At 41.4% G+C, this 17,306-nt stretch overlaps 3 protein-coding genes across 3 annotated transcripts in view; 1 reads left to right on the top strand and 2 right to left on the bottom strand.

The window, feature by feature from the left end:
- spata20 (spermatogenesis associated 20) overlaps positions 1 to 9,710 on the bottom strand; it is a 29,088-nt gene extending 19,378 nt beyond the window's left edge. Inside the window, exons 1-12 of the mRNA XM_028970083.1 lie at positions 9,523 to 9,710; positions 8,069 to 8,212; positions 7,753 to 7,817; positions 7,140 to 7,294; positions 6,691 to 6,834; positions 6,356 to 6,557; positions 5,686 to 5,816; positions 5,084 to 5,188; positions 4,752 to 4,826; positions 3,540 to 3,752; positions 2,983 to 3,175; positions 739 to 907 (exon numbers count right to left, since the gene is read on the bottom strand). Coding sequence (XP_028825916.1) covers positions 739 to 907; positions 2,983 to 3,175; positions 3,540 to 3,752; positions 4,752 to 4,826; positions 5,084 to 5,188; positions 5,686 to 5,816; positions 6,356 to 6,557; positions 6,691 to 6,834; positions 7,140 to 7,294; positions 7,753 to 7,817; positions 8,069 to 8,212; positions 9,523 to 9,710 — 1,784 coding nt within the window. The remainder of the gene's footprint in view (positions 1 to 738; positions 908 to 2,982; positions 3,176 to 3,539; positions 3,753 to 4,751; positions 4,827 to 5,083; positions 5,189 to 5,685; positions 5,817 to 6,355; positions 6,558 to 6,690; positions 6,835 to 7,139; positions 7,295 to 7,752; positions 7,818 to 8,068; positions 8,213 to 9,522) is intronic.
- A 1,058-nt stretch (positions 9,711 to 10,768) lies between these two features.
- LOC114776200 (pepsin A-like) lies at positions 10,769 to 13,144 on the bottom strand. The gene is made up of 9 exons (XM_028966737.1): positions 13,094 to 13,144; positions 12,857 to 13,024; positions 12,645 to 12,762; positions 12,381 to 12,499; positions 12,089 to 12,282; positions 11,886 to 12,002; positions 11,206 to 11,347; positions 11,013 to 11,102; positions 10,769 to 10,909 (listed from the first exon to the last, which is right to left on the bottom strand). Exons 1-9 carry the CDS (start codon positions 13,142 to 13,144, stop codon positions 10,769 to 10,771), a joined length of 1,140 nt encoding a protein of 379 aa, XP_028822570.1.
- Positions 13,145 to 14,516: 1,372 nt separating this feature from the next.
- Positions 14,517 to 16,518, top strand: LOC114776216 (pepsin A-like). The gene is made up of 9 exons (XM_028966738.1): positions 14,517 to 14,572; positions 14,659 to 14,803; positions 14,881 to 14,998; positions 15,080 to 15,198; positions 15,277 to 15,470; positions 15,595 to 15,711; positions 15,974 to 16,115; positions 16,205 to 16,303; positions 16,375 to 16,518. Exons 1-9 carry the CDS (start codon positions 14,517 to 14,519, stop codon positions 16,516 to 16,518), a joined length of 1,134 nt encoding a protein of 377 aa, XP_028822571.1.
- The last annotated feature ends 788 nt before the right edge of the window (positions 16,519 to 17,306 follow it).

Below are 17,306 nucleotides of genomic sequence, written 5' to 3'. Positions count from 1 at the left end.
GAGGCGCTCCTTGTTAGAGCAACCTGTAGCATATACCTGTATCATCTGTAGCCTCGGTTTCACTGGAAGAAACACTGCGAACTTTCCAGGTCGCGCAACCATTTACAGGAATGACCCACCAAGCCCGGAGCGGGTCGTTTTAAAGCAACATGAGGTTCTTTATTGGTTTGTGTTGCTTTAAATTGGAATCATTTCTCTGAGTAGCAAGTAACAGATTCCATTTGGGTTTCTAGTGTAACTTCTGCTAAAGCCTGAAATGCCCCTTTTGACAACAGGATGCTTAGATCCCAATAGGATTTGTTTGACTACAGCTGGAAATAGGCTTATTTGTTTACTGCAATTTCACAGTATTTATATCATAAAAAAACACGTATTTTAATCATGCCAAATATATTGAAATGTATTGAAGCATCACCCTTTTTTTTTTTACCTTTCATAAACCTAAGTCGGAAAAATTTGTTCATTTTTTGGTCCATAGAGCAACTGAATTTCAAGTGAAAGAACTAAGGATTATTTTTTCTTATTTATTTAAGTTCTATCATGTGTGGATATACAATATTAAATCCTCGTTGTCAATTGATCCATGCAGTTAAAATCTGTCAATTCAGACTATTTGTGGTGTATCCTCATATAATTTCATATAACTTTCTGACTTTCACAGATGTAATAGATGGTTATGAAAGTGTGATTTATTATACAGAAATTCCAACTTACAGTAAATGTGCAGTAACGACTTACACTTGTTCAACCTCCAGGTCCTGGCCCCGGTAGCAGGAGTGCAGGATCCGGCCCTCAGCCTCATCCCACATGTGCTGCCAGAGGAAATGAGCAGCCTTCTCAGCCCGCTCCAGCAAAGTCTTGTCTCCAAGCACTGCACCCACACGTGCAAAGCCAGATAACATTAATCCTGTACAGAAAAGAGGCAAAAATATAGAGGAGTGTGCAATCTGGGATTCGACAGTTGAACCTAAATAAAACACAATTTCTTATATAGACGTTTGAAGATATTCAGTTTGGGGATTCTGACTGTTCAAAATACAAAGTGATCATAAAAATCTGAATTAATTTTCTGCCGTCTTTTCTTATATTGAATGTGTAATGCATCAAGTCTGAGTGAAAGAAACATGAGTGAAAGAGAAAACTAAAAAACATATGATAAATGTCCAATAGAGGTCCAGTTATGAATGTCTTCTAACAAGTGAATTCACAGTACGCTTTGGAGACCAGTAATGATAAGAGACCAGCACGGGCAGTCTAAATGCTAGTTCTGCTTTTGAACCTTCTGCCAAATCTTCCTTCCAGCTCGAAGCTGGCATCAACTTTTTGGTGGTCGATCACCGTACTGATCTGAATATAAGACAAGACACTCTTAAAATAGTGATGTCATCTTACATGCACGGTCTAGAACAAAAAAAATGCAATACCAGTAGATAAGGCTAAATATCATATTTCTATAGAGTGGTTTTTATTAGGATTGGAAAAAATGGGGGTTGTCTTGTCAAGGTTACATTTTTTTGACAATATCCAGAAATGGCTGCCAGGTGGTGAAAAATTTCAGAGAGCGCCCTCTTATACGATGGCATTTTTTTTTCTGCTGTCAGACGATGCATCATATCGCTATCTCATTGTTTAAGCCTCATATTCGATTTGTGTTATGTTCAGGCCAGCACTTTATTATTTGCTTTGTTTCGTTTCTCACAAGTCATTTTCATCTTTGACAATGAATTTAGTTAACATGTGCTATGATTTGAAAAACAACCCTATTTGGTTCTTATAAGAGACAGGCTGTTATTGAAGACTCCACAAGTACAGGAAGTTTTCAGCATATTTTTCTTCTTCTTTTTTTTTTTTTTTGTAGGTTTTTTTCCCCCTTAATCTCAACCAGAGCGAAGATATTCTCCACACAAAAGCTGCATGATACCGCCTTTTCTGCCTGACTGAGCCACTCTGACTCAGCCGCTTAGTCTCTCTCTCTATATATATATTTGTACGACAGCCTTATAATCGCTAACAATGCCCCTGTCAAAACTCCCCGAAATCTCGCCACAGCACAAGCAGTTATCAGCTCTGATTAATCGAGAGCAGTAGTGGCTCGCCGGGTGCAGAAATCAAGTGGGGGTGAACCAGGGGGATAATGGAGAGAGGTGGTATAAAGGACCACTTTGATTAAATGATGTCTCATTTTAATTAAGAATAAATTTGCATTGCTCAAACGTGAATTCGCTAAGAGCCTCGGGCCACCCTGTGAAGTCTGATAAAATGCTTGCCATTACATGACACAGGAGAGTGAGGGTAAAGTCAGGCAGAGGTCAAAGGTTAAAGCAGTTAAGTGTGCAGTGAAACCCAAGGACCCCACCTTAATCATTCAGTTCCTGCAGCAATTTTGATGGTAAATGCTTGTCACGATGGCGGATGAATGAACCAGGCAAATAAAATAGGTTAATTTTGCTTCTATTAGTGAATAAGTAATGATTATTTTTGTAAGATTGTTTTCATTGTGTTGTAATTTAATACTGTTTACCTAAAGTATATAAAACCTAATAAACCTGCCCATATTTACATTCTGTCATCAAGCATGATCTTCAAATGGACGCTAAGCACAGCTCTTTGTGTGGGGCTTGTTTGCTAACGTAGGTCATCTTTAGGTTTTACTTTTTGTTGGTGTGAAATAATTTTTCACCCCGGAACATGATCTTTAATAATGTTTTTTTTTTTTTTTTTTTAAACAGTTAAAAATGTGAGGAGCCTGGTGATTGACAGTCCTCACACACACTACACATTATTGTGATGATATTAACATGTGTCAACACGTCACATACATAAAGATAATTAAAAACATCATTGTAGGTGACAGAAATAATCACCCATCAGGTTGTTCCTTCCTGTTTTAAATCCTGAGGATACCCCAAGATTAGTGTGTAGTGCTGCGTTTTGCACCAGTTTGAAAAAAGAGAATTCCAAGAATTAATCTCTCCATTTTACCATTCCATGAGGCCAGCATTTTGGAGTCCAGGTGAGGTGGTGGTCGCGCCCTCCGTACCTCTGCTAGCTTGGCCCGGCTGGCGGTGAGCAATTCACTGACCCTCTCCACATTCAGGCCGAAGCGGGCGGCGGTTAATTCGGGAGAGTAGCGCACAATCAGCACGTTCTGGTTCTCCAGCTCCCCATGTGGGTCCTGCCCATCGGACAGACAGGTCACCCCAACATTATTTGTCACATACACAAACATGGCATTGTTTTTACAATTGATTTAGGAAATACCATATTGGCTTGATTATAAGATTCCCAGTGGGTTGGTACGATAATTAAACATATTTAACACGTATTAAAATAAATATTAAAACAATTTAGCTGATATAATATGACTTTGACTGCATAAGCAGCTATTTAAATAAATAAACAAATAAATAAACAAATAAATAGTAAATAGATTTTTTTCACAATTAATGAATCCACAAACCAAAATTTTCTATGGCAAATTATTATTAGGCTGAAATCTGAATTAAAAAAATAATAATAACAAAAATGCATATACCCACCTGTTCAGGGTCAACATTTCCTTGCTCTTTGACCCCATAGTGGTGCATGAAGATGTCAGCCTGCGTTGCCCCCCCTGTGGCCCCCTCTACAGTCTCAGCCAGCAGCTCCCTGATCTCAGTGGCAGTCCACACGCAGAAGGCCCCTTCTTTTTTCACAGTGGATGCCAGCGCTGGCAGCGAGTCGGCGTCTTCGGCGCTGTAGAAGCCTCCAGACTACAGAAGAGAGTACAGAGAGATCAGGTCTGATTTAAACTTTTTAAAGGAATACAACACATGCAATTGATTATGCAATGCAAGCAATATGCCACAAAAATCACAGGATTTATTTAAATAATATTTAAAAAATGATTAATAATGGCAGCCAACACAAAGAATTTTGACAACCAACACATAACGAAAAACAAGTATTTTAAAATAATAATATTATAATCAACGTTTTATTGAAATTTCAAAACATTTCCATAACTGAAGATGGGTCTGGACTACAAGAATATCGTAACATTTTGAGAACATGACTAATCACTTCATGACCAATCCTATGGTGGAGGGAAAGAGGAAATAACTTTGCTGAAATACATTAATGTGAATGAATGTAAACTATCCTTGATCTCTATTATGAACACTAGATGTATACCGGTAAACCCATTTTGGTGTGTTATTTATAATGGTAATGCTCCCCTTGGGTAGCCAACCTATCCAACACACACTGGCACTGCAGCAGACATCAGTGGTACTGGGCCAACACAACGTTTTAATTAATAATGACTCTGGAAGGATCTTTGTAAATGGATTCGTATTGTAATAACACAGCGTTAATAGCCTGATTGTAATTTCACACCTGCTGAGGCTGCCGCATGCAAAGACGGCCGGACCTCCTGTTGTACCTGATTGTTCACAACTTTAAAGAAATGGACCAATAACCTCTAACATGATTGTCCCATGAGTAACAATTAACTTTAGCAAATGAACTTCGTCATCTGTTTTCTTAGCATGTAATTACTTCATAAATCTTGGGAAATATAATTGTCGCGTACGCAAGCCGCTTTAATTGAGCCTTTCGCTCTTTGAGGTCGGCCAATTCATCATGCCCCAAAAGGGCAAGGAAGAGGTTTGGGATTTTTTTATACATATTTTCCCAGTTCCTTTAGACTTACAGAGCCATGTAAGCATGAAGTAATGGGCGCGACACTAATGAGGGCTAAGACAACTCACCTTGTCACTCAGGTCTCTGGAGACATAGAGCAGTATGTCGCGAGCCACTTTGGCAAAGAACTGCTCCCCAGATACCTATGAAACAAACAAAAAAAACATTTTTTTAAAAACACACGTTTAAAAACCAATTTGCAATTTTGTCCTTCATTTTTCGTTACAGATGCCTAGTGCTGTATTGAAGACTTTAGGAGATAGACACTCTCTTAAGTATTTTATAACCAACCATCGTGTAAAAAAAAAAATGGAGGAAAAGAAAAAACTGTGTCCAAACCGCAACGATAAAATAGGTAAGTGAGGCAAAGACAAATACAGATGCGGCTATGCAAACACACCTGGTAGGCCGAGATGTAGGCCACCGCCAGCTGAGCCTGGTCGTACAGCATCTTCTCAAAGTGGGGCACATGCCAGGAGGAGTCTGTGGAGTAACGATGAAAACCCTGAGGAGAAAATAAGCAGAAGAGTAAAAAAGGAAACAAAGTAAATAAGCACAAGAAGTTATTACAGCTCTAGAGCCTCAGACTATATGCACACATAGAAACTGAGTTAACGAAATATATAGGCCCTTCGATTTCAAACTGTGGCACGTACACCACACTGGCGTCTCTGAAATTACGAAGAACATTCACATCTGCCATGTGTGTATTGGTAATGCAGTGTAGTCATTATTCTTAATGTCCTCACTGTGACACTGGATGACAGCCAATAATTAATATTCATACCCACTACAGTGGTGGCCTAGCAGCTAAAGAAGTGGACTCGCAACCGAAGGTTTGCAGGTTCAAATCCCAAATAGTCAAGGATCCACTGAGGTCCCCTTGAGTAAGGTACAGTCCCCATTCATACTTTCATATTAGGAATAAAGCTAGTAAAATAGGCCTTCGCTACCATATTTTACAACAGATCTAGATGACTCCTGCTATTCCGCTGTAAGCACCTGAGCCACATGGTCATGAATGCCCCCAAGTGCCATCATCCTGAGTGTGTGCAGGGTCATCTGCAGCGCCTCGGCTCCCTGTGACGTGTCCCGGTTCATCGCCCAGTACGACATGAGGAACATCAGATTCACTATGTTGGAAGAGGGAGCGTTCATAAGTAGGAAAAATGTCCATGAAACAGAATGTTATATTTTCTGTACGTGCACATGGCCTCAATTTGCTAAACAGTTCGAAATATGATGTGAATTTTTTTGTGATTATACTTGGTAAAAGTGAGTCCTGCTTGCCACAATAAAACATGCACATACTGATTTAAGTCTGTACACACTCACACAAACTCACACTTTATTTGAAAAATAACACTCCAAACTAATACTAAAACCAAACTAACTAGTTAAATTTTACTATTTCATTCATCATCATTATTATAAAATAATAGTGGAACAGAAGAGCATGTGACATTGGGACATGAGACATTACACCACTCGTAAATGTTAAATATTTTTATTTTTCAAAATGAGGTTGGATAAAACTGCTTTATGATCAAGGTACCGTCCCCACACAATGCTCCCCGGACGCCTTCGTGGCTGCTCACTGCTCACTAAGGGTGATGGGTTAAATGCAGAGGACACATTTCATTGTATCACCATGGCAAAACATTCACTTTACCGGGACTAGGGAATTTGGGCGCGTCTCGGAATCCTCCATATTCTTCTTCGTAGGAGTGAGCCAGCTGCTGGAAGCATCTGTTGGCAACATCAGGTCCAGACGGAGGAGTCTCGCCAGCCTGGGCCGCTATGGTTGTTCCCTTCTTCAGAGCCTCAATCACCCTCTCCCCACTGGACTCCAGAGCGGTCCTGTTCCCACGCCACTGGACAAACCAGTCAAAAAGTCACTTTATATCCCTAAATGTATATATTTGACACAATAGAATATTAATAATGGTAGGAAGTTTATATATTTATATATATTCATATATCGTCTTGAACTGCAGTAGAACTCACCTGTTCCAGGACGCGCATGAGAACTGTTGTTAGGCCGGGCCTCCGTCCACTGTCTCTGGGTGGGAAATAAGTGCCTCCGAAGAAAGGACGGAGGTCCGGCGTGAGCCACACGCTCATTGGCCAGCCACCGCCCCCACTTGTGGCCTGTTAGAAAAGAAAAAAATTCTCTGCTTGTCTTGGAAGGACTCACATTTAAGGATGCACATTGGTAATGTGGGTAAGGAAGCAGACTCATAACTGAAGGTTGTGGGTTCAAATCCACAACTGAGGTCCACTTTAGCCTTTCATGGCTGCCCACTGCTCACTAAGGGTGATTGGATAAAAGAAGAGGACACATTTCGTTGCTGCGCTCTGTCTTCATGAAATTAAAATCTGTTTAATTTGAATACAATATACCATGAATGACAAGGGCCATGCAGTTTTAGGGCTGACCCTAAGCAAGGCCTTACCTGCACAAACGTCATGTACACTTTATCAACGTCTGGCCTCTCTTCACGATCCACCTTAATGCACACAAAGTTGTCAGTGAGGATTTTCCCGATGTCCTCATCTTCAAAGGACTCTCTCTCCATTACGTGGCACCAGTGACAGGTGGAATATCCAACTGGGGCACAAAACCAATGCCATATAGTAAATAAATACATATAGTAAATATGGCAGCATTGTACATGTTAGCAGAGTGTACTGTTTCTTGAACACAGTGGGAGTCTAAGACAAGGCAAGATAAGCCAAAATAACATTTTATATTGGAGCAGGACACTTACTGAATAATCTATTTTTGCATTTATTTTGTGAAGAATTCAGACCAATACTTTTATAACCTTTGCACAAGTGCACTGAAAAAAATTATCTGAATATTGTTGGAAAAGGTCATTTGTTTTCACAAATAAATTCTAAAACATCAACCAACTTTCTGGTAAGATGTTAAAAAAACCTTTTTGAAGGTATACATTTTTTATGAAATTCTGAAATCTAATGACATTTTTCCACAATAAGCAATATTATTATTATGCTCTAGTAATGCAAACAAAAACCTTAGATTAACCATATAAGTGGACTCACCTGACAGGAATATGGGCTTATCCTCATTCTTTGCTTTGTCAAAGGCCTCCTGCCCCCATGGATACCTAGTAAGAAGGAAAAAAAAATTTTCTCAATGGGTGTAGAGCTCACATCCCACCTAACCTCTCAATTATGCTCAAGTGATACATTGTCCAAAATGTACAAAAGGCATTATATAAAAAGCACAGAAGGTTAAAAAGACGGTTCATTAAGAAGGCCAATCAAGAACAGAATAAAGAGTCTCTACAACTGATCATAATATTCAACTTTTGCCATTTTTTGACATGCAGGACAGTATGAACTGTTTGAATCTCACCAGTCCACTGGATTGTGGGCGTGTTGAAGCAGGTACGGGGACCTCTCTTTACTAAGGCGGTTGGTGTACTTCAGGGAATCAAGTGATGAGCTGTCGGCCCCATCTCCTCCCGACGCCATGCTGAAGCAGGCCGCTCCAGGGGTCCTCACAAGAGAACGGTACATTAGACCCTTGCATGTGGTCTAAAAACCTGCAGACCCTTTTTTTTAAGTCCTGCAAATTGTACAAGGGTTCAAGTCCCGGCACTGTCTCTTATTCCTCCCAGGATCAGCACCATAGACAACTCCATTATGGCTAGTCGGAAATTACGCTGCAGGTCAGACGTTTGGGCTAATAAATAAACTAACATGCTTTTATATCTAATATCTTCTATTCATCAAAATTCTCTTCAACAAGAAATCCATTCAAATCCATGTGTATGTTGTTACGATACACTTTGTTGATCATATCTCTTATTTTTAAGTATTTCTAATGCCTCGTTGTAACTGCATTCAGAAGAATATTACAGTCTGGCCCCAAACGCATGGCCTGTGCATGATATTGCATGAAATATGACATAAGTTTATCCTTTATTAATTCCCACAAGACGTAAGACTAGTCATGGAGTAGAGATGTACATTTACGAATATTTATCAATCTAACACCATTTTACAGAAGGAGGCTAATAAGAAATGACCGAAACTGAACAATTTAGGCAGCTGCAGGAAGCTTGGCACGGTGGGACGAAACGGCAGCCAGCCCGCCGGAAGTACTTAGCAACACAATCTAACGGCAACAGAAACCGGCAAAGCCGCGTTCGCCGTCGCTCCCCGTCCCGAATGCGTCGAAAGTTCGCGGTGACGGGCGGCGAATGTCAGCCAGTTTATTCCGTTCACAAGTCGCCACCCAGGCGCGCACACATGTAAACCGCAGCAGGCTTTATAGCGAGCGTGCGAACACCTGCCTGCGAATGGGCAAATTGAGCTAAATGCTACCGGCATAAGTTATAATGTCGCCACCAAGACTTCTGCGGTCCTAATGCTATCACGAAATAGGCTGAGATTCAGCTTCTTATGCAGAGCAAGTGTGAGCCGACGTCGACATGCAAAGTCAAAGTTCAACACGTAAATGTGTCCACTGCTCATTCTTAAAAAGCAGACTAAAGTTTGTTGGTGTGTTAAAAGAGGAGCTAGTCGGCTGTGGATACGTCCATTTCGCTGTCTGCGTCACAATTCCACGTTCATAAGAAGTGCACACTTGCTGAAGTCGCCTGCGGTCTGCGGCCATCGAAATGCATGACGGGATTTAGTCAGCGTTCGAGTGTCTGTCGACACTCTCCTCGACGAGTGGCCGAGCGCGGTCCTCTCCACGCATTGGAACGCAGGCCTCATTAGCCGCAAAAGTGCACTTGTTTCGGCGGCTCCGCGGGCTGCCGTGGCTTTTAACGTTACCAGACTACGCCATGTAAATTCTACCTGAAGCTGCTGCGAGACGTCCGGTAGCTCAGAGGTCCAGAGCAGCGAGTAACGTTACATCCAGGGCCCTTGGCGTCGTCCAGCGCGTACGACCTCACCCTCCCGAAAACAGTCCGGCTCGGGAGCCGAGAGGGACTGAAGCGGCCGGTGGCTGCGGACGGTGACCGCGTCCAGGCCAGTCTCAGCATAGTGCAGCGGCTGCCGGCCGCGGCACTGCAGCTACGTTAGTGGCGCACTGCACGCGTCTGGCCACGAGGTGTCGCCAGAGTCAGACAATTAAGACGTTCAGTCACAAACTTTTGTAAAAACTAAACTTTTTTGGGAGGATTAAATTCGGACAGTGATAACATTGTTCAAGCTTTTTTTTTCTTTTATTTAAATAGGAATTAGATCAAAGAAAGGAAAGCATTAGCACATTATCTTCCTGCCCTTATCAATGCTTTTAAATAATACAAACCTTTTAAGGATGCATTTGTTTCATGTAAAGCATTGGGTTTAATTATTCTGCCTGCTTATATATATTTTGTATCTTACTAGATTTAAATTTTAAAGCTCTAATTTATTTTAAAGCTTTCACATCTGCAACTGTTTACATTTACGGCATTTGGCAGACGCCCTTATCCAGAGCGACTTACAATGTTCTTTCAAGTAACCATCGATGAAGAGATCAATTCCGGTTCACTAGGACCCCAACTATGAATACATCTATTTAATTCACTCTGTTGTAGATTCTGTACACAAAGTTCGACAACAAGAAAATTACAATTTAATCTAAATATTCTTTAAAGAGGAAGGTAACACTTTATTGGTCCTGTTTAATTTGATAAGTTAAAAAAAAATGTTAAATCTGTTGCTCTCTTTAAACATTCTTCTTTTTAATAAGGAGGATTGAGCTGAAATAATGCTGTATCACATGCAGATTAAGTAATTTGTTTAATAAAAAAAAAGTTTGAAAACAATTTAAAGTTTGAATAGTCTGTTATATACGCTGTTATGTAAAGATTTATGATTTACAATTTTGAGCGGTATAATGAGCTAATGCAACTGAAGTTTTCATTGTAGAGCGCATGAGAGAGGAAAAAAAAAGAGAAGAAAGCAAAACACAGTGGTACCGTAAAGTTACGTTTATTTTGCTTAAATCATTTACATGTATGCTGTGGTCCACACTCATACATGCAAGCAACAGGTGCTGTAAGGCCAAACCATTCTAAATACATCACCAGCTGAATTATGCCCCTTTCGCTCTTTACACAGCCTGAGCCAGACCCACAGAGTTCTGGGCCATGTTGAAGATGGCGTAATACTCCCTCAGGAAGACATCACCCAGAATCCAGAGGCTGTCACCATTGGAGAAACCAGTGTGGCAGCCATACCACTGAGCGTACAACTAAAAAACCACAACAAATTATATTACTTTTGTAACATATTAATAAAGCTTTACTTAAACAACACGTGTAGAGAAGTGTAGAAAATTGTCCTACCGTGTTGACGTATGCAGAGGCAGGGAGGGTGAAAGCATTTCCATTGATGTTGAAGGTGATTTCAGGCATGCTGCCGATGTCATTGCAGTTCACCATGGCCTAAAGCATAAAATACAAAATGTTGCACTCATATCCACTTATTACGCTTATTGTGCATGTGTGCATGATTCGTCAAGTTTTCTGGGTGTGACACGGCACTTACTTCGCCATTGCTCATGGTTGCGCCAACTGCACTGTTGATGCTGGAAATGTCCCCGCTTGGTCCAGCAATCAGAGAGGTGCCAGTATCCAGAATAGCCTGGCATCCGCCGTTGCAAGCAACCACGTTGCCGTTGATGGTAATGCTGTTGCCCACAAAAAAAACACAAAAAAAAACATTACATGTACTGGGCGCGACCCATCTCTACATCCACAGTCTGATTTAGCAATATTTTACACTGTAAAAATAAAAAGTTGTGCAAGAATTTAGAAGGTCTCTCAACTTCACAGCCATGTAGTTGTGCTGACTTAATGTCCTAAGTTACACTATGAGTTCACGAAGGGCAGAGCATTAAGTTTCCTCAACTTTCATTGAAATGATAATTTTGGGTGGACTATTATAACCCGAACAATGGCAATTGAATTTAACTGTCATATGAACAAAATATGAAAATATTTCTTTGAACACTGTGACACCGTCCATCTTGATTATTAAACACCGTCCATCTTGATTATTAAACTCTAAGGGTTAAAATAGTCCATCGAACTTATCAAAATCACAGGTTCAACTACCATTGTTTCCCTGAGTGTCTCCAGAGGGACTCTCCCCGTAACTACTGATTTTAAGTTGCTCTGGATGAGGGTGTCTGATAAATGCCATGAATGTAGATGTAAATGTATTACCTGTCAATGGAGATCTGCCAGTAGGTTTCAGCAGACAGGGGGATCCAAGCGATGCTGCCAGTGTAATGGTTGTTATCAACCCCGCCGAAAATCACCTCACTACCAGTCGCAGGGCTTCTGTATTAAAAAAAAAAAAAAAAAAAGACTGTTGACATGCCTGGTAATTTATGTGTTTCCTTTGCACGTTTCACCTGCCACTGTACCTGCTCAGGAAGACGGAGAAGTAGTCCTGCACCAGGCCCTGTTGCACCATGTTGTTGAAGACGGGCTGAGCCCCAGAAGCGGCAAGGCTGGGGTAGGCCAGGCCCAAGATACCATCAGCCTGCATGTGTGCCATGAACGGAGCCTCGGACTGGCTCAGGCCAAAGATCTGGTTGGGCACCTGGATACCACCAACCTAGAGACAAGAGAAGGTTTCCAACAGACTGGTCAAGTCAAGGTCCTTGTCTAAAGAATATTCCGCCAAATAAAAGCATGTCTGTTTTTCACACTCACGGCAACGGTGTCGTATGCAAGGAATCCAGTCATGCTTCCAGTGCCATACTGGATTTGCAGGGGCTGTCCGGTGTACTTGTAGGTGGAGGACTGGCTTGGGTTGAACTTCTGGTGGTTGTCTGTCACATTCACATTCGAATTATTAAGAAGCTCACAACCTTCACTGCTCATTATTTAGCAGTGCATATTTGACATATTTACTGTATGTACAGGTTGGCTCGGTGGTTCTTAATAGTGATAATTTGAGGGTGGAGGAATACTCACTGCAGGCCGCGCTGCTACAGTAGACGGATGGGATCCAGAGGTTGGAGGAGCCAGTGTCAAAGATCACCTTGAATGACTGTGGGGGGGTTCCGATGGAGACGACCCCAAAGTAGGCGAGCTGTAAAGGGAACCAACACCGATCTCATAGAGCTGGGATTTGAATTCTGTACAGTGTTAAAAAAAAAAAAACTGGGTTAAAGCGAAACACTCACATCAGCGTCGTTGGTCATCTGCTCATTGCCAACAGCGTAGCCCCTGCCAAATTTGGCCGCTGGGTTGGAGGGGAATCTCTTTCTGTACTCCTCCCAGAGACCCTTCTCATGCAGAGACTGCCTGGCAGTCTTGCCCTTGATCAGAGGGACCCTAAGGGTGCAATAAAACTCCGCATATTATCCCCCCTGCACCGCATAGCTTTAAAGAGAATTTTTCTATGAGTTTGCTTACCTGACCATGCACTCAGAGAGTGCCACAACGGCGCAAAGAACGATGGCCCACTTCATCTTGGCACTTCGGCTCAGAACCTGTTCTCCGGTGAAGCTGTGTGACTCCTTGCTGCCATGCCTGTCCCTTTTATTCACGCAGACCTCCCATTCTGCCAATTGTTTATCAGGCAGATAAAGGATAGCAGATAAAGGAATAGGAAAAAGTTTCCTGTATGTGTCTGATAAGGAATGGAATAGAAAGGACGGATGTCCTTCAGACAATGTCATTCATTTGTTCGCCTATTTTTTTTGGAAATGTATCAGGGATTTACCACATTTTTAAAGATAAAAAAATTTAGATTGGAACAAAAAAAATATATGAACAAAATATATTTATCTAAAATCCAAAATAGGTTAAATTATTGGTGGTTATTGGTTTTTTTGATGCTATAGGATTTATGAGTCTATGATATCAGTAATGTTTTGAATACCACCGTATTCTTTATAATATGAATTGCTGTAGGGGATACAACTGTCTTTGAAAGATGGTTTTGATTTGTATGTAGGAGAGCAGAGAATTGATTTTGACAGCATAAAAATGTCCTTTGCCTCACTTCACTGCCAAAAGGAGTCTTTATGATCTTTGCATTTACATTTTTGGTCATTTTCTGGAATTGAGCATGTCACCAGATGTCACGAATTATGTCTTGTTTGTAATCAGTTTAAGATTAATAGAAAGGTATCTAAGCAAAGCTGCAGGATCTCGATGCCTGCTTGAACAGACCCAGAAACACAATGGACATGAGCATGACATTATAAGCATAACAATTGCATAATGGTGATGTAGAATGGACCTCAAATTCACCTTTTCGGAACCCCCTCTGTAACCCACAAAAACTAGATATTCCGAAACCAGTCGAATGCATTTCAAACAAATCTAATTCAAATAAATACTTAATGTGATTGTCCAACTTTATCAGTGCTTAAAAAGGTCAGCAAAATGGAAGTAACGCATTTATATAGTCTGTAGCCAATTTTAGCCAACGTTTCTTTAAAATGCTTTTTAAGATAAGAAATTAAGAGAGTTGTACATTTGCAAGAAAAATGTGACTGAAAAAAACAGAAGGGCATAATTCACAACACCGAACATTATCTGCTTTCATTCATTTTATTTCCACTTCACGTCACACAGGACACACCAGTAGCATTTCCCTATATCAAAAATCTGTAAGAGTTTAAATATTTTTTGGACCAATGCAGGAACCTGTGTGTTCTATTGACTCTGGTGCACAGCATCCCAGTACTCGTTATCACCGGGATATCAGGATAAAGTATATCTGTGCTTTTCTTTATCTGGCTGATAAAAAACGAATGTGTCTGGACAAATAAAAAGTGCTATATATGCAGCCACAGCTCAGAAACTAGGAAGGTTCCATGCCAAGCTGCCATTATGAAGTGGGCCATTGTTCTGTGTGCCATGGTGGCACTGTCTGAGTGTCTAGTCAGGTAGGCTACTGTGGCTGCTATGTCACATGGAAAATACTGTAAAACCTCCATGCAACATAATTCTAATCACACAATCTCTCATCTAGGGTTCCGCTAATTAAAGGCAAGACCGCCAGGGAGTCTCTGGAAGAGAAGGGTCTATGGGAGGAGTACAGAAAGAGATACCCCTACAACCCAACGGACAAGTTTGGCTACGCTGTTGGCGATGAACAAATGACAAACGATGCTGATGTGAGCATTAATTATACACATGTAATCGCTTTATAGTCTACGTGTCTCACGCTTCTTCTTTAATGAACTCATTACAGCTTGCTTACTTTGGGGTCATCTCCATTGGTACCCCCCCACAGTCCTTCAAAGTCATCTTTGACACTGGCTCCTCCAATCTCTGGGTCCCCTCTGTCTATTGTAGCAGCGCAGCTTGCAGTGAGTAGAACATGGCCAAACAACTTGAATGAATTCACCGCAATGAATTTTAATGACATCCAGTGATGAATCATGTTGTAGATAACCACCAAAAATTCAGCCCAAGCCTGTCGTCCACCTACAAGAACGCAGGAAAACCCTTGAGAATTCGGTATGGAACTGGAAGCATGACTGGTTTCCTGGCATATGACACTGTTGAAGTGAGGAAAATGGCAAAAGCACATATATTGAAACCATCTTCAAGTTTAGTTGAAGCCATTATTTTCTGTTTTCTATAGGTTGGTGGTATCCAGGTGCCAAAACAGATCTTTGGCTTGAGCCAAACTGAGGCTCCGTTCATGTCTCATATGAAGGCTGACGGTATCTTGGGCCTGGCCTTCCCCAGGCTCGCTGCTTCTGGCGCTCAGCCCGTCTTCAACAACATGGTGAAGCAGGGCCTGGTGCAGGACTACTTCTCCGTCTACCTAAGCAGGTAAAGTGACGAGAGTTACAGGCTTGTCATCTTGTGCAGATCCGCTTTTTATGGTGAGAATCACTTCAAAATATATTTTTTGTATTACTAATGAACGAGTCAACCATTGTGCTCATGTCTTCAGAAATGCTGTTGCTGGTAGTGAAGTGATCTTTGGAGGGGTTGATAACAGTCATTACACTGGCGCCATTACCTGGGTCCCTCTGTCTGCTGAAACCTACTGGCAGATCACTGTAGACAGGTATGTCTGTATTTTCCTCCCCAGGGGTCTTTTATACTTTATATAGCGCAAAATAGACAAAGCATTGAGTTTTTGTCTAGGGGATGGTAGTAGCCTAGTGGGCAACACACTTGTGTCTGAACCAGAAGACCACAAAGTCACAGGTCCAAACCCCACTTACCACAAGTGTATCCCTGAGCAAGACAATTAGCCCTGAGTGTCTCCAGGGGGACAGTCCCTGTAACTACTGATTTAAAGTTGCTCTGGGATTGCTATTTCGCAGCATCACTGTTAATGGCAATGTCATCGCATGCCATGGTGGATGCCAGGCCATCGTGGACACTGGTACCTCTCTTATTATTGGACCAACCAGCGACATTAGCAGCATCAACAGTGCAGTTGGTGCCACCATGAATAATGGTGACGTAAGTAGAAATGCTACGTTGAAAGACAGTTTCATAATTGTACTATAATAAAATAAAGTGGTGCTCAATTCTACTTTCTAACTGACTAGGCCGTGGTGAACTGCAAAGACATCAGCAGCATGCCTGACATTACCATCAACATCCACGGACACGCCTTCACTCTTCCTGCATCTACCTATGTCCGTTCGGTAAGCCAGTGCTTTTTTTTTTTAAACAATTCTTAAAAATAATGCTAACATGTTCTTTTCTTTCTCTGCAGCTTCATTCTCAGGGGTACAGCTGTCGCACTGGCTTCTCTCATGGTCGCTCGAACCTCTGGATTCTGGGTGATGTCTTCCTGAGAGAGTATTATTCCATTTATAACATGGCCGATAACTCTGTGGGTCTGGCCAAGTCTGTTTAAGTCATATAACTTGTGTGGACAAATATCACAGTAAAACTTCAACACACGTGCAGACCATTAAAATGTCAAATAAACTTGTAATATTGTGCCTCAAAATGAAAGCTGTATATTTTTTATTATTCACAGATATTTTGGTCAGGGTCCAGTAGTCAGTGTGGTAGTCAGCTTCCACAGCAGCACCGAGTCATCATGCTTAACAGTTTTACAAGGAAAGAAATAACACTGAGAGTTTTTCTGTCATATATATATATATATATATATATATATGGCCCCATAATCAGAAGGCCCCACTGAGCAAAGCACCGTCCCCACACACTGCTCCCCAGGCGCCTGTCATGGCTGCCCACTGCTCACTCAGGGTGATGGGTTAAATGCAGAGGACAAATTTTACTGTGTGCACCGTGTGCTGTGCTGCTGTGTATCAAATGTGACAATCACTTCACTTTCTACTTTGTACACTGAGACACACGTTAAAACACACAAAGTCCAAGACAGGATTCATACTCACAACCTTGAAGGTGAATACATGAATACTATACTATACTATACTATATAAAATATACTTAGCAAAAAAAAAGAGCGACAGAAAAGTTCTATTCTATCCCAAGAGTGGGAAGGTCCATGTTAGAAATGTCTAAACCAACAGGTGGACTTGCGCTGCCTAATTTAAGGGAATACTGTTGGGCAGCTATTCTCTCCAAATTATTCTACTCGATTTTATCTTTCAGACTGAAACAAGGGGCATCTTGGATCAATATCCAAGGGGTTACCCCTCCCTTTTGGCAATA

This window comes from Denticeps clupeoides, chromosome 2 (assembly GCF_900700375.1).
Source record: "Denticeps clupeoides chromosome 2, fDenClu1.1, whole genome shotgun sequence".
Lineage (NCBI taxonomy): Eukaryota > Metazoa > Chordata > Actinopteri > Clupeiformes > Denticipitidae > Denticeps > Denticeps clupeoides.
Note: the sequence above shows the minus strand (reverse complement) of the source record. Positions and strands in the feature narration are given on the sequence as shown.

What these genes read in the sequence shown, in the direction of transcription:
- LOC114776200 (XM_028966737.1), bottom strand. Translation starts at nt 13,144, where the DNA reads ATGAAGTGGGCCATCGTTCTTTGCGCCGTTGTGGCACTCTCTGAGTGC. An exon ending in TTGCATACGACACCGTTGCC is followed by an intron (nt 12,283 to 12,380) that starts GTGAGTGTGAAA and finishes TCTTGTCTCTAG; the next exon opens with GTTGGTGGTATCCAGGTGCC. An exon ending in TGGCAGATCTCCATTGACAG is followed by an intron (nt 11,348 to 11,885) that starts GTAATACATTTA and finishes TGTGGGCAACAG; the next exon opens with CATTACCATCAACGGCAACG.
- LOC114776216 (XM_028966738.1), top strand. Translation starts at nt 14,517, where the DNA reads ATGAAGTGGGCCATTGTTCTGTGTGCCATGGTGGCACTGTCTGAGTGT. An exon ending in TTCTCCGTCTACCTAAGCAG is followed by an intron (nt 15,471 to 15,594) that starts GTAAAGTGACGA and finishes TCATGTCTTCAG; the next exon opens with AAATGCTGTTGCTGGTAGTG. An exon ending in CATCTACCTATGTCCGTTCG is followed by an intron (nt 16,304 to 16,374) that starts GTAAGCCAGTGC and finishes CTTTCTCTGCAG; the next exon opens with CTTCATTCTCAGGGGTACAG.